The sequence below is a fragment of the Schistocerca nitens genome, chromosome 5 (assembly GCF_023898315.1).
Source record: "Schistocerca nitens isolate TAMUIC-IGC-003100 chromosome 5, iqSchNite1.1, whole genome shotgun sequence".
Classification (NCBI taxonomy): domain Eukaryota; kingdom Metazoa; phylum Arthropoda; class Insecta; order Orthoptera; family Acrididae; genus Schistocerca; species Schistocerca nitens.
This window is the reverse complement of record NC_064618.1, coordinates 315211965-315239037: the sequence shown is the minus strand read 5'-3', so window position 1 is coordinate 315239037 and position 27073 is coordinate 315211965. Positions and strand designations below refer to the sequence as shown.

The 27073-nt window shown below is 44.5% G+C and overlaps 1 protein-coding gene across 1 annotated transcript in view; it reads left to right on the top strand.

Annotated features, from left to right (window-relative positions):
* The first annotated feature begins 1528 nt into the window (after nucleotides 1-1528).
* LOC126260423 (translation initiation factor IF-2-like) overlaps nucleotides 1529-27073 on the top strand; it is a 40757-nt gene continuing 15212 nt past the window's right edge. Inside the window, exon 1 of the mRNA XM_049957752.1 lies at nucleotides 1529-1922. Within this exon, the coding sequence (XP_049813709.1) occupies nucleotides 1529-1922 (394 nt within the window). The remainder of the gene's footprint in view (nucleotides 1923-27073) is intronic.

The following is a 27073-nucleotide window of genomic DNA, read 5'->3' as shown; positions in this document are numbered from 1 at the left end:
CCTTCAGGATAACGACATCGCCGGCCGGTGTGGCTGAGCGGTTATAGGCGCTTCCGTCTGGAACCGCGCGACCGCTACGGTTGCAGGTTCGAATCCTGCTTCGGGTATGGATGTGTGTGATGTCCTTAGATTAGTTAGGTTTAAGTAGTTCTAAGTTCTAGGGGACTGACGACCTCAGATGTTAAGTCCCATAGTACTCAGAGCCATTTGAACCATTTGATAACGACATCGCTCGACTGGAGTGGCCAGCACGTTCTCCAGACATGAAACCTGTCGAACATGTCTGGGATAGATTGAAAAGGTCTGTTTATGGACGACGTGACCCACCAAGCACTCTGAGGGATCTACGCCGAATCGCCGTTGAGGAGTGGGACAATTTGGAACAACAGAGCCTTGATGAACTTGTGGATAGTATGCCACGACGAATAAAGGCATGAATCAATGCAAGAGGACGTGATATTGGGTATTAGGGGTACTGGTGTGTAGAGCAATCTGGACCATCACCTCTGAAGGTTCCTCTATGTGGTAGTACAATAAGTAATGTGTGGTTTTCATTAGCAATAAAAAGGGCGGAAACGATTTTTATGTTGATCTCTATTCCAATTTTCTGTACAGGTTCCGGAACTCTCGGATCCAAGGTGATGCAAAACTTTTTTTGATGTGTGTATTTATTTATTTCATCAACAGTACAGAATAAACCACCGCCTCGAAATGTAAGGTGGGTCGGATGTTTCTAAATCTAACAGCAAAGATTTCTTATTATTACAATCTTATTGGTAAGCAGTTTTTTAACGTTGTTTTAAATGTTATAAGGAACATAATAAATAAAAATTTCTCTAAGCTAATTGAATTCTTAGCAACTTTTAAAGCGGTTCTATATAATTTGTTTCTCTCTAGTTGGTTCAAATGGCTCTAAGCACTATGGTACTTAACACCTGAGGTCATCAGTCCCCTAGAACTTTGAACTACTTAAACCTAACTAACCTAAGGAAATCACACAAATCCATGGCTGAGGCAGGATTCGAACCTGTGACCAAGCAGTAGTGCGGTACCGAACTAAGGCGCCTAGAACCGCTCGGCCACACCGGCCGGCAGGTCTCGGTAGAACCTCGAGTTATTCTCATCTGAAAAAGTTTGTTTTTATGTATGTTTGTTGTGTTGATAAATTAGTTGGAGTGTTGCATGTCAGGACACTACATGATATTCAGTAGTTGTCTGCTTGATTGTTGGTAGTTGTGGTATGTTCTGTGTGATACCTTAGGTGCATGCACACCTGGTGTTATATAGATTGTATACTCATTGAGCATTTGATGCACGGAACACAAGAGCACAGGAAGTTTCAAACCAGATGGTAGAGTTCCGATTCTCCTATTACAGAAATGCCGGGTTTCGCCGCAGGTGGGTCGCCCGGAGGTAAGGAGCCGCCAGACATGGGAGCGCGCAACAAGGCGAACCCTAACAACGGGCCGGAAGTGATGGTAGCGCTCTGGGAATGGAGGTCGCTCCGTCTGCGGAGCAGCGAGGCGCGATGTGCCGTTCGGCGAGACTGTGGTGGGGGCCGCTTATACCAGCGGGCGGCGCGCCTCGCGCGGGCAGTCCTCGTCCGGCTTCCGCCCCCGCCTCCTCCGCCACCGCCTCCGCCTTCGCCATGTACCCGCTGGCAGCTGCGCGACAGCCCGAGGCCCGCAAGCCGGCGCGCCGCTTGCGCTGCCCGGCGCTGGCGGCCGCCGCCGCCGTCGGCTGCCTCGTGCTCGTCAGCTTCGCCGTCGTCGCCTTCACGCTGTCCCGCGTCCTCGACGTCCGGCCGTTCCAGGAGGCGGCGCGCTCCACCGAGTCTGCGCTGCTGGAGGAGGCGGCCATCGTCGCCGAGGTCGCTGGCCCCCCTCCTGGTGCCGGCAGCACCAACGGAAGCCGTAGCGCAGGTGAGACCTGACGAAATGCTTCTTACCTGACATATTTCAACGTAGTCCTTTTCTTGCAACCTCTCAGCAGATACACTTTCTTAGAGCAGGGGTCTCCAAACTACGACCCGCGGGCCGAAACCGGCCCGCGAGGGCCGGGCCGGACATCCCCGGTATCCGGCCCGCCAAATCTGTGAGGTGGTACCTATACTGACAACAATTGAGTTTCGAGGCCTATCGCGACCAATACACCGCAACGTTGGCTCTGCTACTCGCTACAAGACTACATAACTAAACTTATTGTTGCGCCGCTTGAAATAACAATGAGTTGACACACTCTACCTCTGTTACGTCTTGCAGTAATAGTGTTGCTAACAATGATTTTGAGATTTCGTTAACTTTTCAGGACGCTTTCGTGAAGAATGTTGTAATGGTCGCCTAGTCGTAGATATTCCTAATTGCTATAATCGCACTATTTCACTCCAATTTACGGAGCTTGTTAGCACTTGATGTTAGGTTGGCACCATTAAAATGCATTGTGGTAATCGCTGCTGCATGCTGGATCGCTGCTGTGTCTCGATGCTGATGCTGGCTCTAAATCTGGTTGTCTAGGGTTAAAAACATGAGGTCCCCTGTTTTTTATGTGCTTTTGATGATAAAGAACGAGCGAAACCAACAAATATGCAAACTTCAAATATTTATTACTCTGGTGGCCATCTTAACTCCACTGTCCACCAAAGACCATGACACAACACAAAGTAGTACTTCCTTTACAAGTTCTTTGCATTGTTTATCCACCTGAAACAATAACACACAAACACACTTTACCAAAGTGACGTTCCGACTGCGCCCCCCCCCCCCCGACCCTTCTTGCTGCTTGTATTTATAACATTGTCAAAGAACTACTAAAAAGACATACAGTTTATAAGTCACATGTACATCTGTTATCATAATTTGTGCAGATAAGTTATTAATTTGCATCGAGTGACATAATTTAACTTGTTATGAAAATGACAGACAGATTTGTTGACTTGACAGAATAATTCTCTGTTACAAAAAGGCCGTTATTTAGAAGTTTGTCAATTGACTTCTCTAATTTGCATAAATAAGTAAGTAACATGAATTATTAAGATTTACATTGGTTTTCGTCTAAAATAGGATTGATTACATGAATACTGAGTGAAAACGCTCCTAGTGAACAAATAGGTTTCACTGGCTGATTTTTATTTAAGGAGATCCAAAATACCTAAGTTGGCCACTATTTTTCGTACTTCATATTAATTATTTAAGAAAAACATAGTGTTTTTACATGATGACATTTGCTGTATCAGTGATCAAATGATATTAACTTTTGTGTGGGTCAGTTATTCAGTATAATTTAATGGGTCGACTGTTTATGGAGACATGTTGTGCAATCATTGTTAACATACACAATAACTTTTCTATAATCATAAATACTCGATAATCTGGTTGAATTTGGAGGGTATCGCATACTTCATTAAAGTAAAGTCTTTAATATGTTCCGTTACAATATGCAGTGACATACTTTTTTGTCGGTGAAATTCGACAGAATAAAATACGCCAGAATTTCGGTCGGGTACGTCCACCAATGAAAATTATGTAATTAAATAAAAATCGTAGTTCGTTTCAGGCGCTATTCCCACAACCTTAGATTTCTGCGATTTCATCTTTCCTTTAGCCTTACATTACAGTGATCATGGAGTGCTAGGGTGCTTTAATCCCACTAGGTAGATCTTGGCCCTTATGACTTCGTGGAAGAGTCAATGTGCCTCGCGGACTAAAAAGTTTCGAGACCCCTGTCTAAGAGAAACACACTGAAGAGCCAAGGAAACTGGTACAACTGCCTAATATCATGCAGGGCCCCCGCGAGTACGCAGAAATGCCACAACACTATGTAGCATGGACTCTACTAATTTCTGAAGTTGTAAGAGTACGGGGGGTGGGGTGGGGGGTGGAGATCTCTTCTGAACAGCACCTTGCAAGGCGTGCAAGGTGTCCCAGATATGCTCAAAAGTGTTACTGACTGGGAGTTTGGTGGCCAGCGAAAGTGTTTAAGCTCAGAAGAGTGTTCCTGGATTCCCTGCCCTGTAGCAATTCTGGACGTTTCGGGTGTCGCATTGTCCTGCTGGAATTGCCGAAGTCCGTGGGGATGCACAATGGACATGAATGGATGCGGGTGATCAGACAGGATGGTTACGTACGTGTCACCTGTCAGAGTCGTATCTAGACGTATCAGGGGTCCCATATCACTCGAACTGCACACACCCCACACCATTACAGAGCCTCCACCAGTTTGAATAGTCCCCTGCTGACATGCAGGGCTGGCCGAAGTGGCCGAGCGGTTCTAGGCGCTACAGTCTGGAACCGCGCGACCGCTACGGTCGCATGTTCGAATCCTGCCTCGGGCATGGATGTGTGTGTTGTACTTAGGTTGGTTAGGTTTAAGTAGTTCTAGGGGACTGATGAATTCAGCAGTTAAGTCTCATAGTGCTCAGAGCCATTTTTTTGACATGCAGGGTCCATGGATAAATGGACACGTCCATCCGCTCGATACAATTTGAAACGATACTCATCCGACCAAGCAACATGTTTCCAGTCATCAACAGACCAATGTGGGGCTGACGGACCCAGTCGAGGCGAAAACCTTTGTATCGTGCAGTCATCATGGGCTCCGAAAACCCATATCGATGATGTTTCGTTGAATGATTCGCACGCTTACACTTGTTGATGACCCAGCATTAAAATCTGCAGCAATATAAGTAAGGGTAGCACTTCTGTCACGTTTCACCATTCTCTTCAGTCGTTATTGGTCCCGTTCTTGCAGGATCTTTTTCCGGCCTCAGGGATGTCGGAGATTTGATGTTTTACCAGATTCCTGATATTTACGGTACACTCGTGAAATGATCGTACGGGAAAATCTCCTCTTCATTGCTACCTCGGAGATGGCTGATATTCAGAGACACGTTTTTTAGTAACTATATGTCTCATTTAAATGTGCGCTCGTGCGCCAACCATAGTACAATGTTCTAACTCACCTAAGTCTTGATAACCTGCCACTGTAGTATGTAACTAAGAAGTGCGTCAAACACTTGTTGTCTTATATAGGCGTTGTCGACCGCAGCGCCGTATTCTGTCTATTTACATATCTCTGTATTTGAACACACATGCCTATACCAGTTTCTTTGGCGCTTCAGTGCAGATAGGAGTGTGGGAATAGCTGTTATGGACGCTATGATAAGAATAAAATAGCCACAGGTATTTCTGTGACCGCTCTTGTTAGTGACCCGTTTCGAAAATATAGTCATCAGATTTCGAAAAGAGATTTTTACAAAACCAGCTGCAAACAGATTGTACAAATGTGGTATAGCCAGATGTTATACATACCAATTAAGGAAACAGACACCATACAATATACTGAGTCTACCAGAGACAGTACAATGTACTGAACCATATTGAATAGGAACTGATCATCCGTGGCTCTCCAGCCACGCAAGAAGACCAACAGGTGGCAGCATATCCTACACAAGTGAAGGCAACGAATGGAAAAAAAACCTATACAGAAAGGCAGTTATCATAAGTATAACGGTAAAGAAAGTAATGTACATATCGTTTTGTAACTTGTGGTAAAAATTACAGTTAACGCAATAAAAAAAGGTCATAAAGTGCCTCGTTAGGGGTAGGGCCAATCAGAAATATTTATTTTACTTAGTATTAAGAAAACAGTCTTAATCGCGTTGTTTATTTATTTATTTATTAAGACTGTTTTCTTAATACTAAGTTAATTTTATATCAATCGCTGTTACTCCACAACCATGTTGTCCAAAAATCTAATGTTTTTTTAGGTTAGAGGACATGGTCTTGGGGAGGCACGAAACATAATGACAGGAGTATTGTATGTACACATTATTATACAACCGTAAAATGACATCAAACACTAAAGCGTGTACACTTAAATGTCATAATATATATAAAAAAACAGAAAACAAATTTTCAGGTTTCATATCCCTATCATTATACGACTGCATGCAGACCATAACAAAATGAAACATAAGAACCTAAGAGTACAGCTCGTACATATATACATGAAATAAATTGTTGAACTGGCCTGTTGTTAGTGTATTTTTGCTGTACTAATTACCTAATGTGGTGTGCAACGTGAGACCTTGCACTACACGTGCTGGTTGTGAAGTACAATTTGTAGCGATATCTATCTATAGTTCGTATTAAAATTTTGTACAACTGAAAATGACGCTACACATACTAAAGTGAACACAGTATGTAGTAAAATATAAAACGATAAAAACAAGCGGTGGCTATTTTGCTATTATAATAGCGTCCATGACAGCTATTCCCATATTCCTCTCTGTTATCCGCAATTGTCATGATCTCATTTGGTGGTATCACGGGGGTATACCTTTTCGATCGTTATCAGTCATCATCAGAACCCGTGTTTTCTTACCAAAGTAACACATCAAATAGTCATCTACTGTCCATGCTCGGCTCTTCAAATCAAAAAAACTATTGGTGATAGATAACTAATTAACCTTTTACTTTCATAAGAAGATACTGATCCGATAATAACTCATAAAACTTGAAATCTATGAACTGCCATTTTTTTGAGCTATCGGTCTTCTGACTAATTTGGTGAAGGCACCACGAATTCCTCTCCTGTGTCAACCTCTTCACCTCAGTGTAGCACTGTAACTTAACAACCTCTATTATTTGTTGGATATACTCCAATCTCTATCTTCCCCTACAGTTTTCACCCCCTATAGTTCCCTCAAGTACCATGGAAGTGTTATACTTTGCTGTATTACGTATCCTATCATCCTGTCCCGTCTTCTTCGATGTTCTCCACACGTTTTCCACGTGTTATTCATGTGTTATTTTGATTCCAAGCTAGCAGAATTCTTTCAGTTTTTCTACTTTCGTACTTTCGTCTAATTTGGATTCAATGACGACTGCGTTTCTGATACACGTTATTTTCGTCCTTATTCGGTTTAGTTTTAGTGCACAGTGTGTTCTCGTTAGACTGTTCAGTCCAGTCGACGCGTCTTGTAATTCTTCCTCACTTTCATTCAGGATAGCAATGTCATGCGTGAATCTTAACAATAATATCCTTTTACTATGAATTTTCATGTCAGTTCTGAACGTATCTTTCATCTGTGCCATTGCACATTTGATGCACAGATTCAGTAGGATGAGCGGAACACTACATTCCTGTCTTATACCCTTTCTAATCTGAGCAGTTCGTACTTGGATTACCATCCACAAAATACGTGATCAAGAGAACTGTGAAAAAAAGTATGTATCTAGTCGCAGAATTGTAACCTCCCAGCAAAAATTAAAGAATGCAAATAGACCATAAACCACACAATAATATTAATTAAATAATGAACCATGAACGAAATGTAACATCCCAACAGAAATAATAATCTGGTAAATTTTATAAGGACAGCAGCGCTGACCTTCGGCCCTGTATTCTGAATAAAACAAGCAAAAATTCTTACCTCAATAAAACTGCAATTATATCTGCTCTTAATTAGTCATTTTTCGACACAGCTTCGTGCAATGCTGGCGTATATTTTTTTTTTTATTCTTGGAAGGAATGATAGTGCATTGGAAATTCTTTAAATTGAAATGAATGTTTTTCTTTAAAAGAGTTGCTTTATATTATAAAAATTATTATTTGGGCATTTCTTTCTGAACAAATTAAATTACAATTAACGTACATTATTAATTATGCGCAAGGCTGCTTCTTTACCTTCTGCAACAATACTCATCGTCCAGAGTCCTGACCAGAGTCGCGAGCAGAGCACACAGCCGACGCATGCCGACTCCCGCAGACTACAACTGTCCACTCGCTACTAAAGCCGACCGACTACTAGCACGGACTGAAGACTACTGTCGACTCGCTATTAAAGACTCGCGACAAGCAACAACTAACAATAAACTACTCTCTGGTCAGAGATTCTGTCATGCTTCGCCCATCGCCGGCGAAGCATACGCCTTACAGAATGAATATCGTACAAAAAGTATGCAGACAAACTTCGAGGGATTATAGAGCGTATACCGAGGGACAAATTGAGCAACGCCATCCATCGACTGTACGGAAGTCGAATTTGCAAAGGTTGACGCTTGCTGCTAGGCCACCATGCCGACAGCGACCCTGAAATATAACGCTGACGGATCGGAGCTTCAGTTCCGTCTCAGTGGACCCGAGGATGTCAGATGGCCTCTGACGTATCCACATCTGTCACAAAGAAAACTATGGTGGCCGCCAAGCGCACTAACGGTAGAGACGTCGTAGTTACAACTCACGTTTCCTGCCGAAGAACTGCCGTAGTGGCGCCCATTTTCTATTGTAATTCGTCGCTCTGTAACGTCATTAAACGATGATTCCGGAAATGCGTTCCTTCCATAATTTGTTCCTGAAGACGTAGTCTAGAGTCCCTAGAAGTTTGTCGGCATACATATGTTGCTTCCCGTTAACAGTGTCCCATTAAACTTTGACATCTGCAAGAACTACGGCAATTTTTGACGTGACAAGAAAATAGTGCTGAAAAGGTTGTATAGTTCCAGAACCCCTATCTACTTACCCTACGAAAAATCACTTGAATATATATGCGACTGCAGTCTTTCTCGGCGTATTCCACTGATGAACTCTTCTCGGGTTATCAGCCGAGTAGTGGCGTCGTCCTGTCGCAACGTTTCGATGAGTTTCGTACCCATCATCTTCTGGCGAAGATCGAAACGTTGACACAGACGACGTCTCCACTTGGCTGATAACCCGAGAAAAACTCATCACTTGAATATATTCTAAAAAAATACGAAGGTCAATAACGTTTTTTAAACGGATGGTAGACTTTCTCCTGTGCCAGAATAGACGACTTTTAAGAGACAAATTCAACGATATAACTCCTTTGTAAATCTGACAAGAGCCTACGAATTAAAAATACGTTGAGCAAGGTGGGGGGAGAGACATTTCTGTTGTTGTTGCGGCCAGTTGAGAGTGGTGCAAACATCACGTACTGCTCGCCTCGGTGCCTCAAGTTGTCCTGGGGTGTGCCGTAAACGGCCGTGACATGAGCACAAAAATCTGCAAAAAATGGCTCTGAGCACTATGGGACGCAACTGCTGTGGTCATCAGTCCCCTAGAACTTAGAACTACTTAAACCTAACTAACCTAAGGACATCACACACATCCATGCCCGAGGCAGGATTCGAACCTGCGACCGTAGCAGTCGCACGGTTCCGGACTGCGCGCCTAGAACCGCGAGACCACCGCGGCCGGCCAAAAATCTGCATATTCATTGCATTTTTACTTCGTTGTTTCTTATCGGAACTACAAGCGAGTTACATCATTGACTTTCATTACGCAGATGCTATTCTGGACCAAAGACATACCATAACTCCATTAAATTAAATGTTAGTAACTGCTGTATCTTTTAGAATTTTCTATTAAGTTTCAGGACCGTAAGCAGGTAGAGCTTCTGGAACTAAAAGCATCTTTTTCTTATAACGACAAAATTAATATTCTACAGATGCCAAAGTCTCCTTGTATAAATTTACCGGATACGTAAGCTATATACCGCGCCAGTCAAACTTTCGAGACTGAAATAATTAAAAATGGAGAAAAGTTAAAATGGTGGTTGTAATGCTTCAGGTGTTCTACATAGTCTCCTCGCCCCTGAGTACAACACACAGAACCTTCATACAACCACGTGAAACTATCACGAAAGGCCATCATTGGAATTTTGTTCAACTGGCGCGCCTTATTCGATTCAGTCTCGGTTATGATGTTAAAGTGCTGACGCTTCATGCGTATTTCTGCACTTTTTCGTTTTTTGGTAGTTTCGTATTGATAATACCAAGTCTCATCACCAGTTTCCGCGTTTTTGAATTTCAATCAAGTCGCAGCAGGCGTCCACGTCTCGATTTTGTTCGGGAGTGAAGACGTGCGGGAACAAATTTGCTTTTCTTGAAAACATTCTGGCCAATTAATAAAATATTCTCGAGTTTCAAGGTGTGTCATGCGGTTGACCACTTGACGTGGCTTGAAAATGGTTCAAATGGCTCTGAGCACCATGGGACTTAACATCTGCGGTCATCAGTCTCCTAGAACTTAGAACTACTTAAACCTATCTAAACTAAGGACATAACACACATCCATACCCGAGGCAGGATTCGAACCTGCGACCGTTGCAGTCGCGCGCTTCCGGACTGGAGCGCCTAGAACCGCTCGGCCACGGCGGCGGCGTGGCTTGAAACCCGAGAATATTTTATTAATGGCTGTCGCCGCGAGAGCATGCATTAGTTTCGGGGAATATCTTGCACACTTCATTTACAGCTGTTGCTTCACTGTGATTTGTGACGACAACAACAACACTGCAAAACTACAGCTGCACGTCTACTAGGGTCGGCCACGGTGGTCTAGCGGTTCTAGGCGCTCGGTCCGGAGCCGCGCGACTGCTACGGTCGCAGGTTCGAATCCTGCCTCGGGCATGGATGTGTGTGATGTCCTTAGGTTATTTAGGTTTAAGTAGTTCTAAGTTCTAGGGGACTGATGACCATAGATGTTAAGTCCCATAGTGCTCAGAGCCATTTGAACCATTTTTTTTGAACGTCTACTAGTTAACAATGCCTGCTGACAGTGGGATGTCAAATGCACATCTGTTGTTTACAGTTGCTAGTTCCAGCTGCCACCGTAGTTACTGCTCTGACGTCGCGTATACGCCAGGAATAAAATCAGTTCCGGAACTTTTTGAATCTACGGTGCAGATTTCTGAGACTGTCCCTATATAATGTAGTTGTTTTTATAGGATGCTCTCTTTTCTGAAGCAGCAGCGTTCACTCTTTCATCACCAGACCAAAAAACGAATAGCTGTTGAATAACATTCTCTTAATCATTCTATTCTGCAGGTACTGTTTTTAGTAGGCCTCTAGCAGACCTGAAAAAAGGTGAGGAGTAAAACCCCATATTTTTGCAACCAAATTTAAGGAATTTATTGTGGCACACTTCTCTTACCCAATGCGGAAGCTCCTCGCTGCAGCCGGCCGGCGTGGCCGAGTGGTTCTAGACGCTTCAGTCTGGAATCGCGCGACCGCTGCGGTCGCAGGTTCGAATCCTGCCTCGAGCATGGATGTGTGTGATATCCTTAGGTTAGTTAGGTTTAAGTAGTTCTAAGTTCAAGGGGACTGATGTTAAGTCCCATATTGCTCAGAGCCATTTGAACAATTTTTCCTCTCTGCAGTATAGACCCTTCTGTTGTCACGTTTTATGTGTTTTTATGCAGTAACACAGCTATCTTGTTTTAGTGCTTTTCGGTTTCTTTATAATTTCTTTTATCAGCGTTCTGTGAATTAACTAGTTTTACATGGTTCCAAGGCACCTGAGGGAAAACATTCGACTGACATTTTCTGTCAAGACATTATACAGGCAGTCCCAGAAACGTTGCGACAAACTTTGAGAGGTTGTAGAGGGTGTCTTGAGGAACATTGCGAGGATAGGAACCCGTGTCCAGAAACATAATCAAATGGCTCTGAGCACTATGGGACTCAACACCTGTGGTCATTAGTCCCCTAGAACTTAGAACTACTTAAACCTAACTAACCTAAGGACATCACACACATCCATGCCCGAGGCAGGATTCGAACCTGCGACCGTAACGGTCACGCGGTTCCAGACTGACGCGCCTAGAACCGCACGGCCACACCGGCCGGCAGAAACATAATCGAATGTCGCCACAGAGCATCGAAGTTATAGCCGCCGGCACTTGTCACTAGGACACTCCTTCGGCACTAAACGTGGCTTCGTACGTTCAGGGAACGTAGTCAGGGCGTCTCGCAATGTTGTTTGTCATTTTTTAATCGCGACTGGTTGCCCCAAAGCCAGTGGAGAAGATGGAGATAGCTGCTGCATAGACAGGGCTTATCTCCTATGAATGCAACGCTCTGTCGCCTTGCTGAATGACGGTTTCGGACAGGGGTTTGCATCTGCAGCTTATTTTTTTCCTGTGTACCGAAAAAAATTGGAGATTTTAGTGGGTTCCAGGAGAAACATAAGCTACAGATGGAAACCAGTGTCCGATACCATGCGAGGTGCCGGGGTGGAGAAGAGTTTGTACCTCTTTAATTCAGACGAATTTTGCATGAGAACGAGCATGCACTCGACCCCCTCCTTATCTACCACCTAATTAATTATGCGCACAACGCTAACGGAAGAAAATGATGGTGGACCCTGCTAGTTGGTAAAAATAAGGAGTGTACACTCACAATAATTTGATAAAAATCGCAATCTACTCAGAAAAAAAGAGTATCATAATACACAACAGGAAATGGGATTCTGGATATATCTACGAAATGATAAGCAGATTAAATATTACAATAAGATTTATTATACATAAGGACATAAATGCACATGAATGTCGACACAAACAGTAGGTTAAAGGATAGGGTATACTGAACTATTATGAGAGCAAGAGTTGGCCCGAGAACAAGGGACTCCTACTCTGGGTGATGCAATAGATTGACGATAATGACTGGAGGTTCTAATGAATCAAATATTAATCTTCCGACTGTATGGCAGTATCGCAATTAGTAGTGAGAGCTCAAATGGGGTCACATGGAGAAACAAGCAAGGTGGACTTGTAGCAAAGCGAGCGCGCATGCTGCTGAGGGATTCAGTATAAAATTGATAAGGTCCTACATTGCCGGAGCCACAAAATACTGTACCAGTACTGAAATCTGCAGCACGTCGTCGGTAGGCAGCGTTCTGATGATGTAGGACCCGACTTCTGCCGTGCAGCAACTCTGTGTCAACCCCTGGCCTCGAAGGCTGTCCGAGAATTCTAAGAGCGACCAAGCCGCAAGAAAGTCCGACTCCGAGGAAGATCAGATCCCGAATCTCCTGCCTGCACAATGCACGAGCGAAGCCAACATTGCTCTACTCCCTAGTCTCCTCGAAAACCGCGAATCAGCATTCAGTGCTGCTTCCAAAATTCCCCCACACTGTCTCAGAACATCATTCGCGCCAATAGCGACCGTTCCCTCCAATTTCGAGCAGGGCTTTATGACGTCAGCTAGCCTCACTTTAAGTTGGCCAATCATGCCTCTGCTATTCAGCTGAGGGACTGAACTTGCCGTTTGACCAGCTACGAAAACAACATGCCTGGACGACCGGCCATCCGGTGCCAGGCAGGGCACGGTCCACAAGTTTTCTCAGAATCAAGAGGACAACGCATTCGGTGCCAGGAGTCTTTGTTCCGGACGCGCCGGAACGGTAAACACAAACTGCGGCGACACTCAAACGTATGGCAGTTTGTTTCACCCTGCATACAATAGGCGAAACTCGACCGACGTCAGTCGTTCCGCCAGGTTCTTAAGCCTATTGTACGAACCCCTCAGAATTCAGGGAAGTGCAGCCCCCAACCGGAAATGCCGCGTGCCGCGTCCTCTGATGCTTGCCTCGCACAGGCCACCCAGGGAACTAACCCAACATGTATAGAAATCAAGTGAAAAGTATTTTTTGAGCTCTCAGTAGAAATACTCTCATTACAATAACCTTATTCGGTCTGTTACTACCGTGCAGTGACATAAAACATGAATAAAATTGATGAAAATGAGAGGCGACGTTCAAAAGCGGGCATGGAACCTCTCAACCATCATCCAGTGAGACAATTGAGCATAAAATTCACAGGAAATGAGGCCTTTCTAAGCAACAGCTGGCTCCATCTTCTCCACTGGCGATTACAGCAACCAGCTGCGGTCACTGAATAACAGACAACATTTTGAGACGTTCCGCCTACGGTCCACCAGCGTAGAAAGTGACGTTTGCCGCCGAAGGGATGACCTAGAGGCAGGCGCCGTCGCCTACAACTTTGACGCTCTGTAGCGTCATTGGGCGACGTTTCTGGGTACAGGTTCTTATCCTCGATTTGTTCCTTAAGACACCCTCTACAACCCCTCCAAGTCTGCCGTAATATTTTAGCGAGACTGTGCATAACTTTTAATACGAGCAGTTGTTGAGCACCTGTTGCAGTTACTGACAGTTGGCCCTCAAAATAAACAGATGTCATGTGATCTGCATAAATTGACGAGAGAGTCCTGATGTAGTTTTGTTCGAAGACATGGAATGTTTAACACGGATCTGTCCTGCGATAAGTCCCTGTGTTACGCAGCGTGCAGTATTGTCTGTCTGGAATTGATTTATAACGTCTGCTGTATCAGTCCTTAACGTTTTGAGCACGTACTAATAAACTCACGAATCGACGTAAGTTACATGTTTGGTTAAGTTTAATACAACAGGACAGACATTTGTGGGACTTCTCATCCTGACGTCGGGACAGCGGTTTGTTGCGCTCTTTTCTTGTTACTATTTGATCAAGGTCGACAAATGTGACGTTGTTGAATACCTCTTGGAAGGCTGTCTCCAATACCAAAGAAAAAATGTACTGGGTGATTTTGCTAAATGTGGACAAACTGCTGGAAGCGAACCTTGAGACGAAATGGTTCATTTGGCTTCGAGCACTATGGGACTTAACATCTGAGGTCATCAGTCCCTTAGAAATTAGAACTACTTAAACCTAACTAACCTAAGGACATCACACACATCCATGCCCGAGGCAGGATTCGAACCTGCGACCGTAGCAGCAGAGCGGTTCCGGACTGAAGCGCCTAGAACCGCACGGCCACCGCGGCCGGCGATCCTTGAGATGATAAAGGAGCAAAAAATATCAGATGGACATAGGGTCGGAAATGTGTTCAAAGGGAGGTACAGCCACTTGAAAGTGGAGACGAATGGTGTCGAACGCTGTAGAATATGACTCCGGTATCAACAACAGACAGATGGTTCACCAGCATGGAGTAAGCCAGACGACCGTGTAGAACATCCCCCACAACTGCCACTCTCCGTTTCCCAAACAATGCGTGTAGGTTGCATTACCTACGGACTTGCCATCTCGGCAACGATATTGTCGGTGGTTCGTCTCGCAGACCACTTCCGTGCTGGGATTTCTGTGATACGCCCTTTTCACATATGCGGCTACTTTTTCAAGGGGCGGTTCCGTCACATTCACAACAGCCAGCTGTGGGGATACGGAGAATCCTCGTGTTATGGTAACAGCAAACCATCGGCACCGGGTCAGCCTGTGGGTGCGGATTATTGTCGATCGTTACTTATGAGAGGATCTGAAACACTTGTGCAGACAGAAAATTCCCAGTTGCCTGGTATGGCGTCATTCGGTGCTTCCAGTTACTGTAACCTATTTTTTATCTCCACCTTCAAGTGGGTACACGTCTATCGGTCGTATATGTCCGTATGACCTTTTTTGCTCCATATGCTCTCAGGGATCATTTCTAAAGTTTGACCTTATTTAGGAAAATCACCTCGTATAGTTCCCTTTGAGAACCCACGTCGCTGCTACAAATTTAAAAAATACACCACATTGTCCACTATGACTCAGTCAACACCACACGATGTACTGTCTCCTTACAGATGTATTTGCAGTAGCCTCTCTTTCAAGAAACACACTTGCAAGATATCAACCTGAGCATTCGGTACCACACGAAAATTTGGTCACAAACTATGATAGTATGCAGTTATGATCTTCTGGAAGTTACAGTTTTTAAGATTTAACGCGCACCGCTGGGGCCTAATGCCCGAGCGCGAAGTACCGTAGCCGGCCGGTGTGGCCCAGCGGTTCTAGGCGCCTCAGTCTGGAACCGCACGACCGCTACGGTCGCAGGTTCGAATCCTGCCTCGGGAATTGATGTGTGTGATGTCCTTAGGTTAGTTAGGTTTAAGTAGTTCTAAGTTCAAGGGGGCTGATGACCTCAGATGTTAAGTCCCACAGTGCTCAGAGCCATTTGAACCATTTGAAGTACCGTACAGCGGATGACAACCAGGGCCCTTCTGTTCGGGGAATATTGAAGACGAGGGACGAGGAGAAGGGAAGTGGTCTCATTTGCCCAAAGTACAGGGCTATTACAAATGATTGAAGCGATTTCATAAATTCACTGTAGCTCCATTCATTGACATAAAGTTTTGTTCGGCTGAAGCCGCACTTCAGGTTTCTGCCGCCAGAGCGCTCGAGAGCGCAGTGAGAGAAAATGGCGACAGGAGCCGAGAAAGCGTATGTCGTGCTTGAAATGCACTCACATCAGTCAGTCATAAAAGTGCAACGACACTTCAGGACGAAGTTCAACAAAGATCCACCAACTGCTAACTCCATTCGGCGATGGTATGCGCAGTTTAAAGCTTCTGGATGCCTCTGTAAGTGGAAATCAACGGGTCGGCCTGCAGTGAGCGAAGAAACAGTTGAACGTGTGCGGGCAAGTTTCACGCGTAGCCCGCGGAAGTCGACGAATAAAGCAAGCAGGGAGCTAAACGTACCACAGCCGACGGTTTGGAAAATCTTACAGAAAAGGCTAAAGCAGAAGCCTTACCGTTTACAATTGCTACAAGCCCTGACACCCGATGACAAAGTCAAGCTTGAATTTTCGGCGCGGTTGCAACAGCTCATGGAAGAGGATGCGTTCAGTGCGAAACTTGTTTTCAGTGATGAAGCAACATTTTTTCTTAATGGTGATGTGAACAGACACAATGTGCGAATCTGGGCGGTAGAGAATCCTCACGCATTCGTGCAGCAAATTCGCAATTCACCAAAAGTTAACGTGTTTTGTGCAATCTCACGGTTTAAAGTTTACGGCCCCTTTTTCTTCTGCGAAAAAAACGTTACAGGACACGTGTATCTGGACATGCTGGAAAATTGGCTCATGCCACAACTGGAGACCGACAGCGCCGACTTCATCATTCAACAGGATGGTGGTCCACCGCGCTTCCATCATGATGTTCGACATTTCTTAAACAGGAGATTGGAAAACCGATGGATCGGTCGTGGTGGAGATCATGATCAGCAATTCATGTCATGCCCTCCACGCCCTCCCGACTTAACCCCATGCGATTTCTTTCTGTGGGGTTATGTGAAAGATTCAGTGTTTAAACCTCCTCTACCAAGAAACGTGCCAGAACTGCGAGCTCGCATCAACGATGCTTTCGAACTCATTGATGGGGACATGCTGCGCCGAGTGTGGGAGGAACTTGATTATCGGCGTGATGTCTGCCGAATCAGTAAAGGGGCACATATCGAACATTTGTGAATGCCTAAAAAAACTTTTTGAGTTTTTGTATGTGTGTGCAAAGCATTGTGAAAATATCTCAAATAATAAAGTTATTGTAGAGCTGTGAAATCGCTTCAATCATTTGTAATAACCCTGTATTTTGAAATCATTTTCTAGACTGTATGTTATTCTACGCGAAAACTAGTAAGTAATACGAGTACATAATACGTCAGCCTGATACCCATATACGTTCAATATTATTCTAACAATATATTCTGCAGCTACACATACGCCTCAAAATCAGACTGTATAAACCTAAGCACCTGAAGAATTGTTGTGTAATGAAATTAATTATTTTCGATTTATAATTTAACAACTCCAATCACATTTAAGAATAGCTAATCTCCTGCAAATGTACATCACTTTAACAATTACAGCTTTAAAACCCAAAGAAAATAACTTACACCAGCGATATTAATAAATAAGTGGCGCTTCGCTCTTTTTTTAATGGCACACCTATCAGTTTCGTTCATTTACCAGCGTTTGTCAATCGCTGCAAAAAATGGTTCAAATGGCTCTGAGCACCATGGGACTTAACATCTGAGGTCATCAGTCCCCTATAACTTAGAACTACTTAAACCTAAATAACCTAAGGACAGCATAAACATCCACGCCCGAGGCAGGATTCGAACCTGCGACCGTAGCGGTCGCGCGGTTGCAGTCTGTAGCGCCTAGAACCGCTCGGCCTCTCTGGCCGGCTCAATTGCAGCATAAAGATGTTCAAAGCAAAGAGATATCTGGCAGCAGCTACACACTGGAAACCGCACACTTTGACACAATGAATAAAACATGTTTCCTGTGTCAAAACAGTATTTCACAAACCACTTGCTACACTGCATAGTATTTCACCCGCGTGCATTATGCTGCATGTGGCGGAGCGAGTGATAAAGAGAGCGCGCTCGTATTAAAAACTGTTTCTTCAGAAGGTCATAACTGCCTAGTATCAGAATTACGGCCCAAATTGTTGCGCGGGATCGGTTTCTGGGGCTTATATTTGACAAGTGTACTGTTTTTCTCCTTAAAATATGGGGCCAAATTGGCGACCTTTCCTCGTTATCTCCCTCGACCTATACGCCAAAAATAATGTTCCAAGTGCACGGGCAACAGAATAGTGTAGTCTGTGCAGAAGTCCTACTTCATCACTGGATAAACTAGTATCTTATAACGATGCGAACTTTCCTATGCGGTGCAAGTGTGAGAGGGCGTATGGGATTACACCCGTTTGTAACAGTGGTGGCTTTAGAGACGAGTATGCGTTCTGTCTACGCACTAACAAAGGCCGTGTACGTGTACTCGTCCTAAAATTGTTGTGGAGCGACACTCTGACTCACTACTCTTATGCTGATGTGGGCGTCCATCACAAAAAGCAAATTCAACCATGTACTATGAGCGATATTAAAAACATAGAACTAAGTGCAGCTTATTCCACAGCGACATCTATCTACCACGACAGGGATGAGACGCTGGTTTCGTGCTCCGGAAGGACATGATTTAAATTCCAGTGAAGCAATCAAAGATACATTTCTGGCGGTTTCAGTTTAGTAGTATCGGCGAATGCCGGAATAATTCCTTGAAAAAGTTCATATGTACACTGCTGGCCACCGTAAATGCAACACCCTGAAGGAAGCATCCGAATCAAGTGAAATTTACACCATGGGTTTGCAGCGATGAGATATGCAACTGATTAGAATTTCAGCGCAGACGCACATCACGCGCGCCTGTGGCGCCACCTCATAGCGCCATTTAAGACTTGGCGATTTCGACGAGTGTACGTTCGGCACGTGTGTTTACATTGTGGTTGTTTCACAAGACGATCAGTTATGCCTCGTAGACAACAGCGAACATCGTTTGATCAAGTATCCGAGTTCGACAGAGGAAGGATAGTGGCTTACCGAGATTGTGGATTATCATACAGAGAAATCGCTAGTCGTGTTGGACGAAACCAAACAACTGTAATGTGGATATGTGACCGTTGGATGCAGGAGGGTACGACGGACCGACGTGGTCGATCGCATTCACCTCGGTGCACCACTGCACGTGCTGATAGGTAAATTGTGCGCATGGCAGGGACGGATCGCTCAGTGACATCCCGAACCATAGCACAGCACATTGCGTCTGTAACGCATCATCCAGTGTCTGCGCGTACCATTCGACGCCGTTTACAGCAGAGTGGTCTGTCCGCAAGACGTCCATTGCTTCGTCTACCATTGACGCAGAACCACAGACGTCTCCGTCGCCAATGGTGTGATGACAGACTGATGTGGACGGCAGAATGGAATGACGTTGTCTTTACTGACGAGGCACGCTTCTGTCTGCAGCACCACGATGGTCGGATTCGAGTGTGGAGACACCGTGGAGAGATGATACTGGACATCTGCATTATGCACCGCCACACTAGTCTTGCACCGGGTATTATGGTATGGGGCGGTATTGGATATTACTCTCGCACGCCTCTAGTACGCATTGCCGGTACTTTAAATAGCCGGCGCTACATATCCGAGGTGCTGGAGCCAGTTGTCCTTCCTTACCTTCAGGGCTCGGCCACAGCCATATTTCAAAAGGATAATGCGCGACCACAAGTGGCACGCATTGTCCAAAGGTTCTTCGTCAATAACCAGATTGAATTGCTTCCCTGGCCGGCTCGCTCTCCGGATCTTTCGCCGATAGAAAACATGTGGTCCATGGTTGCTCAACGAGTGACCCAGATTACATCCCCAGCTGCCACACCAGATGATCTTTGGCAACGTGTGGAAGCTGCTTGGGCTGCTGTACCCCAGGAACACATCCAACGTCTCTTTGACTTAATGCCGAGACGTGTGGCAGCGGTGATCTCCAACAATGGCGGCTACTCTGGCTACTGATTCTGGCAGGAACCACATGTCACAGACGTCTGTAAACGTAATCATTTGATACTTGGTCAACATGTTATCTACAACATAAATTTTGTTGTGCTACATCTTGTCTTTCTTGGTGTTGCATTTACGGTGGCCAGCAGTGTATTTGCTGAATTTAGTTACTGCACCGTCTATTTACTTAAATGTCGATAAAGTGTTACTGTGTAACCCACTTTCTTCCGAATTCCCATCTATAGACACAGCCTCTCTGATACTGAACTGCGATGTTTTAAATAGCATTCTCTCTCGTATATAGAGCACGTTTGGAATAATGAAGTCTACACCTGTTAAATATTCGCATAAAAAGTGAAGAACATACAAAGGGAGGAGAAAACGAACTGAGACTCCCTGGGTGAAGATATATATATATATATATATATATATATATATATATAGAGAGAGAGAGAGAGAGAGAGAGAGAGAGAGAGTGAGTAACGTTATTTTAGTGATAATAAAATCGAGTCGAATTTACAAGGAACTTGGACGTATGAACCCACGTACCAGTATGACGTTGCTTCTCTTCTGGCCTGGATGTATGCGCCAAAAAGGTTGGCAAGGATGTTAAAAAGCCGTTGTATTCTCTCCTGAGGCAAGATGGCCCGCAACAGTTGTACATGGTCCTTGACATCCCGGATGCCGGCACAGGGGTGGAGTTCTTGTGCGAGCTGATCCCACAATTCTCCTATCGGGGACAATCTGAGAATCTCACTGTCCATGGGAGTAGCTCCAAATCACTTAGAGCCGGTCGTTGTGGCCGAGCGGTTCTAGGCACTTCAGTCTGGAACCGCGTGACCGCTACGTTCGCAGGTTTGAATCCTGCCTCGCGCATGGATGTGTGTGATATCCTTAGGTTAGTTAGGTTTAAGTAGTTCTAAGTTCTAGGGGACTTATGACCTCAGATGTTAAGTCATAGTGCTCAGAGCCATTTTCAACCAAATCACTTAGAGAGTTCATAGATACACGTGCCAAATGTGAGCGAGCATTATCCTATTGAAAATGGCAGCACTGTACTGTCAGATGAGAGATCACACATGAGGATGGAGGATGTCAGGGTTTCCTATATTACTACCAGCCGTGATCTAAAGTCATACTCAATGACTCCCCACGTAACTGAGCCAGGATTAACACCGCTGCGCCTCCCCAAAATATTGGAAGAATGGGACCTCTCCCGAGTCGCATATATGTACGCCGATGATAGTCATTCGAGGTAATGCAGAACTGCGACTCGTTGCTGAACACATTACGACACAGTTCATCAGCAGTCCATGCTTCCTGCTCACGACATCACTCCAAACGCAGCTATTTGTAATGTTAATAACAGGCTACACAATGGAAGGTAATTCCCTAGTACAGCTGCTGCTAGAGTTCGACGAATGGTGGGGGATGACTCAGAACGTTGCAGGGAATCCATTCCTTATCCTCTTATCGCAGGTGCAGATGTGAAGGGGTTACGATCCTCCATTGTGGTGGTCAGACATGGTCCAGAATACTAACGGGGAGTAAGTCTGCCCTCACGTTCCAACATGGGGCCACTGTCACCACCGAGACCTGCCATGATGAGGTTTCTTTCAAACTCTGTCCTGTGCTGACAATGCTGGCTCGCCGGCCGTGGTGGCCGAGCGGTTCTAGGCGCTTCATTCTGGACCTGCGGGACTGCTACGGTCGCAGGTTCGAATCCTGCCTCGGGCATGGATGTTGGTGATGTCCTTAGATTAGTTAGGTTTAAGTAGTTCTAAGTTCTAGGGGACTGCTGACCTCAGATGTTAAGTCCCATAGTGTTCAGAGCCATTTGAACCATTTTTGAATGCTGGCTCACCTGAATACGCGACATCATAGTCACTCAACATCTGACACAGTTCACTCCTTATATGAACTGCCTTGGTAACAAAAATAAACACGTACAACGTTAATGTCCTCCGATGGCCTTTCTACCTGTCACAGAAACAGTTCTAATCATTTTCATATCGGCAGATGCTGTGTAAGAAGCTAAAGTGACATCCGACCATGCTTTCTGGGTGCAGTGATAGAGAGGCACAATCTGTTCATGCAGCATCGTACTAGTGAGATCGGAGTGAAACACTTAAAACGTGAAAATTCCCGTCTGGTACAGAGCTGTAACTGACATCAAAGAAATTCTCTTTTTTTACGTTGGTAAATGTCTCGTAAATGCGCAAATCAAGTGGCAAATTCGTTAACATGGCTTCTTAAAGCGTAACAGTGGAGTGTGATGCATACGAACGGATTAACTAGTTCCTGCAACGTCATAAAATTCTTGTTTTGGGCGCTTTCCCGCGATCGGTAATTAATACTGAAGGAGATGAAATTTATAAAGAATCTGCTCCTGCATTTCCAGCAGATTAGGACCGAATGGATGAATTAAAATGTGGCCATACCTTACAAGAAACAAAATCACACAAAAAGACAGCGGCCGCAGACGAGAAAAGACAGGAATCAATTGCACAATGTGTATTAGATTTGAGGTGTACATTCGTGGTTTATTACATTGTGTCGCTCTTCAGAAATGTTCTCAAAAATCGACGTTTCGATGTCTCTCTTGGGTTTCTCCTCAGAAGTTTTTTTCCTTTCGCGGATGGCTATACAGTCAGACAGAGCATGATATTAGATGATCACTAAGGCGTCATGCACTTATAGGGGTAGTTAGAGCCTTTGATAATCAAGTACGATACGTTAATGACTCTCGTTACTCACGCGATTGGAAGACAACCATCGGCAGCCATCTGCATGATACGGCGAGAAGCTACAGCCTACACCTACATAGATAATCCGCAAGTGCGTGGCGGCTGGTATCCTGTACCACTACTGGTCATTTTCTTTCCTATTCGGCTCGCAAATAGAGCGAGGGAAAGTCGACTGTCTATATGCCTCCGCATGAGTCCTAATTTCACGTATCTTACCTTCGTAGTCCTGTTGGCGGCAGTAGAATCGTTCGGCAATCAGCTTCAAGTGTCGGTTCTCTAAATTTTCTCAATAGTGTTTCTCGAAAGGAACGTCGCCTTCTCTCCAGGGATTCCAATTTGAGTTCCCGAAACAACTCCGTGACACTTAGGTGTTGTCGAACCTACCGGTAGTAAATCTAGCAGCCCGCCTCTGAATTGCTTCGATGTCTTCCTTTAATCCGACCTGGTACGGATCCCAGTGTTCGAGGAGTACTCAAGTACAGGTCGCACCTGTGTCCTATATGCAGTCTCCTTTATAGATGAACTACACTTTCCTATATTTCTCCCAGTAAACCGAAGTCGACCATACGCCTTCCCTACTACGGTTCTCACATGTTCGTTTCATCTCATATCGCTTTGCAACGTTACGCCCAGGTATTTAAAAGACGTGACTGTGTCAAGGAGAACACTAATTATACTGTATTCGAACATTACAGGTTTGATCTTCCTACTCATCTGTATAAATTTACATTTTTCCATATTTAGGGCTAGCTGCCATTCAGCATATCAACTGGATATTGTGTCTAACTCGTCTTGTATCTTCCTACAGTCACTCAGCTTCGACACCTTAACGTACACCGCGGCATCTTCAGCAAACAACCGCACACTGCCATCGCCTAAGTAACACTCCATCATGTTCCAGTGTTGTTCCTCATTGGCAATATTTCTCTCATTCACTCGTCTCAACCCTAAAGTCGCTTGCTTAATATAATTTTGTAACGTCATTTTAATGTTCGATTTTGATTACTAGTGCCAACTTTCCTCCAGATTTCAGTGCTTAAAGTTATAATTTAAAACAGCAATAGCCATTTGCAAGCTTTAAAACAGTTTATTTAAATCAAACTGTTACTTCCCTGATGCAGTTTTGTAACCTTATTAATGTTTGATTCTGAACTATCCTCCAAATTTCAGTCTTTAAAGTTTATAATCTTAAAATGCAATCACCACTTGGATGCTTTAAAACGGTTTATTCAAATGAAAATGTTACCGATATCGGATTTATTCAAATCCATCTCCTGGCGGCTCTTAGAGGTTTTCTTGCTTTTCTGGTGGGGCCTCATTCTGTAGTCGTTATTCGTACTTCTAGCAGGTCATTATTTTCAACTATGCACCTCGTAATTGTATTGCAGCGACGGTTCTAATAATATCTCTTTCGACAATATAGTGCCCAAAGTTTAATATTCATTTTTCTGGTTGTTTATATATCTTAAGTAGATAATATATTTCAATCAGTCAAGTTTATGATCCTCTCTTTCTTATGATTGTGGTACGGACCTTCTTGTTCACCTACAGGCCTAAAGTTTTGGTTAATAAACGTTGAAACTAACTGCTTGATACACGTCTTCAAGTAATATCGAGTCTGTCGCTTCCAAGGCCATACGGTGTAGCACAACTGCGGAAACATTATTTGTGTTTATAAGCGCTGTTAAATAATTGTCTGCTTTCGTAACTGCCTAGAGATCATTAAGATACACTGTTTCATCATGTTATCCAGACACTTTCTAGTGGACGTTAATGTGAGGTGTGACCACTTTTGACCTTTACGATAGCTTGAACTCTGCCGGCGACACTTTGAGTGAAGTTTCTGTCTATGGAGGCAGCACACTCTTCCTCAAGGGTCAAAACCGGAGAAGGTAGTAATTCTGGACGCTGAGGTCTGGAGCGAAGTGACGTTCTAACTCATCCCAACGGTGGTCCTTTGGCTCCAGGTCGGTATTCTACGCATCACAGTCCGTTTCAAGAATGTTATTGTCCACAAACCGTTGCTTCACAGAAGTTATGACACGGTGCATTGTCATGCTGATTCAAACAATCATAGTCCCCCGACTGTTCCTCTGCTGTAAAATACAATCGTATCCATCTGCATTTAGCAGTTTTTTAACCGCAGTAAGGGGTCTCACCGTAAACATGAAATACACCCCCGTACCGTAATACCACGTCCTCCACACTTCATTATTGGCATTGCTCATGATGCCAGATAACGTTCTCCAGGCATCTGCCAAACCCAAACACCAGTCCCGGATTGTGGCAGGATATAGCGTGATTCGTTACTCAAAATCACTTGTTTTCAGTTAACCACCATCCATTGGCGTCGGTTTCTACAGTATCTCAAGCGTCGTATAACGCTGACTACAGAAGTATGTGGCATATGAGGAGCTGCTGGACCATTGTAACCCATTCGTATTAGCTCCCTATCCACAGCCTTTGCGCCAGCTGGGCGGTTGGTAGTAGTTTAGAACTCACGAGTGATTTCTTCAGCTAATGCCATGCAAATTTTAACGACCACCCACCGCGATGTTCAACAGCCACTATCCTTCAGTAATGAGATGTGTCTGGTCTTGGTTTAGGTGTTATTGTTCCTTTGCATTTCCACTTCACAATTACGTCACAAACAGACGACTCGGGCAGCTTTAGAAGGGTTGAATTTTCCCTGTGAATATGTTACTCAGGTGACATCCAATGCCTAGCCGCCATTCGAAGCCACTGAGCTCTCCTGAGGGCCCATTCTACTGTTACAGCTACTCTACTGATGACACACTGTTTGACCAAATGAAGGGATCCGTTGACTGGACACACCATGAGGCATGAAGGATTCGCCACGTTGGTAATGGAAGAAAGTGTGCATGTGTGTGTAGGGGGCGAGAGGAGGGGAGGGAGAATTGTGGAGGGAGACCGTGTGGAATATAGTAAGCAACTGCAAATGGATGTAGGTTGTGTTAGTTACGCGGAGATGACGAGCCTTATACAGGACATAATAGCATGGTAAGATGTATAAAACCAATCTTCGGACTGAAGACAACAGCAGCAACAACAACACGAGACACACAGTACGACGTTAGTAATAAACATACAGGATGGCGCACGAAATGTGTTACCATTTTGTTTTTGAAAATAAACTTCATTGTCAATACAATCTAAAAGGAACATATACTACAATGAGGTTCCATGGAGATTTGTTCCAACTCAGCACATGCTCAATATGTCCACCATTTCGTTTCCTAACTTCCTTCAAACGAACACTGAAGTTAGTGATTACCCTACGGCACATGTCTTCCGTAATTTCACTGCAAGCTTGAAGAATAAGTCTTCTGAGCTCCATTAAATCACGTGGACGTTTCGGGAAAATTTTTTCCTTTAGGTACCCCCAAAGAAAAAAGTCACATGGATTGAGGTCTGGACTATTGGTGGGCCAATTTTGTCCGTCACTGAAGCGACCTGGAAACCTGAGTGAAATGATCCGCATGTCGAAATGCTCGTGTAAAAACTACAACACAGTGTTTGCAGTATGTGGCCTTGCTCCATCTTGCTTGAACCACTGCGTGTTGAAGGGCAAGGCAGTAGCAAGAAGCTGTGGAATGAAGGTATTGCGAAGCATGCTCAAATAACGCTCGCTGTTCACAGTTGCTTCAAAGAAAAAGGGTCCAAAAAGTCCGTGACCGGAAGTTGCTGCCCACGCTGTAATCCTCGAAGCATAATGTTGTTGTTCATGAAGCACTTGTGGGTTTTCAGTGGCCCAAAAGCGTACATTTTGTTTGTTAAGCACACCGTCTAAATGAAAATGCGCCTCGTCTGAAAACCAAACGTTGTTGAGAGTTTCTTCCCTATCCTTCGCCCACTGAGTCTCTGCTGCTTGTGTTCTTCAATGATCTTCTGTGCACAGGTCATCTTGTGTGGGTATAAATGGAGGTTACTTTTAAGAATGCGTTGAACAGAGCGTCTGGATATTCCCAGTTGCACTGCTGCCTTTCTACACGATTTCCCAGGACTTCTCTGTACAGCGACTCGTACCGCTTCAATATTCTCCGGCGAACAAACAGGCTTAGGACGAGGTCGCTTCGCTTCCAATACTGTTCCTTCCTGTACAAATTTATCGTACAACCTGTGGATGGTCTTCTTGCAAGGGACTCATCGTGTGTTAAACTGTTGTCGAAAACGCCTCTTGAGTCACAACAAGGCTTTTCGTTTCATGAAAAACTAACACAATTGCCGATGGTTGCTGTGTCGTCAATCTTCCATAGTCAGCCATTGCTGCTTACAAGTCTCCTAGCGGCAGTATCGTGAATTACACGTCATTTCGTAACTCATTTGTTTTTCCAAGCTCTGCTGTAGAGATCCCTGC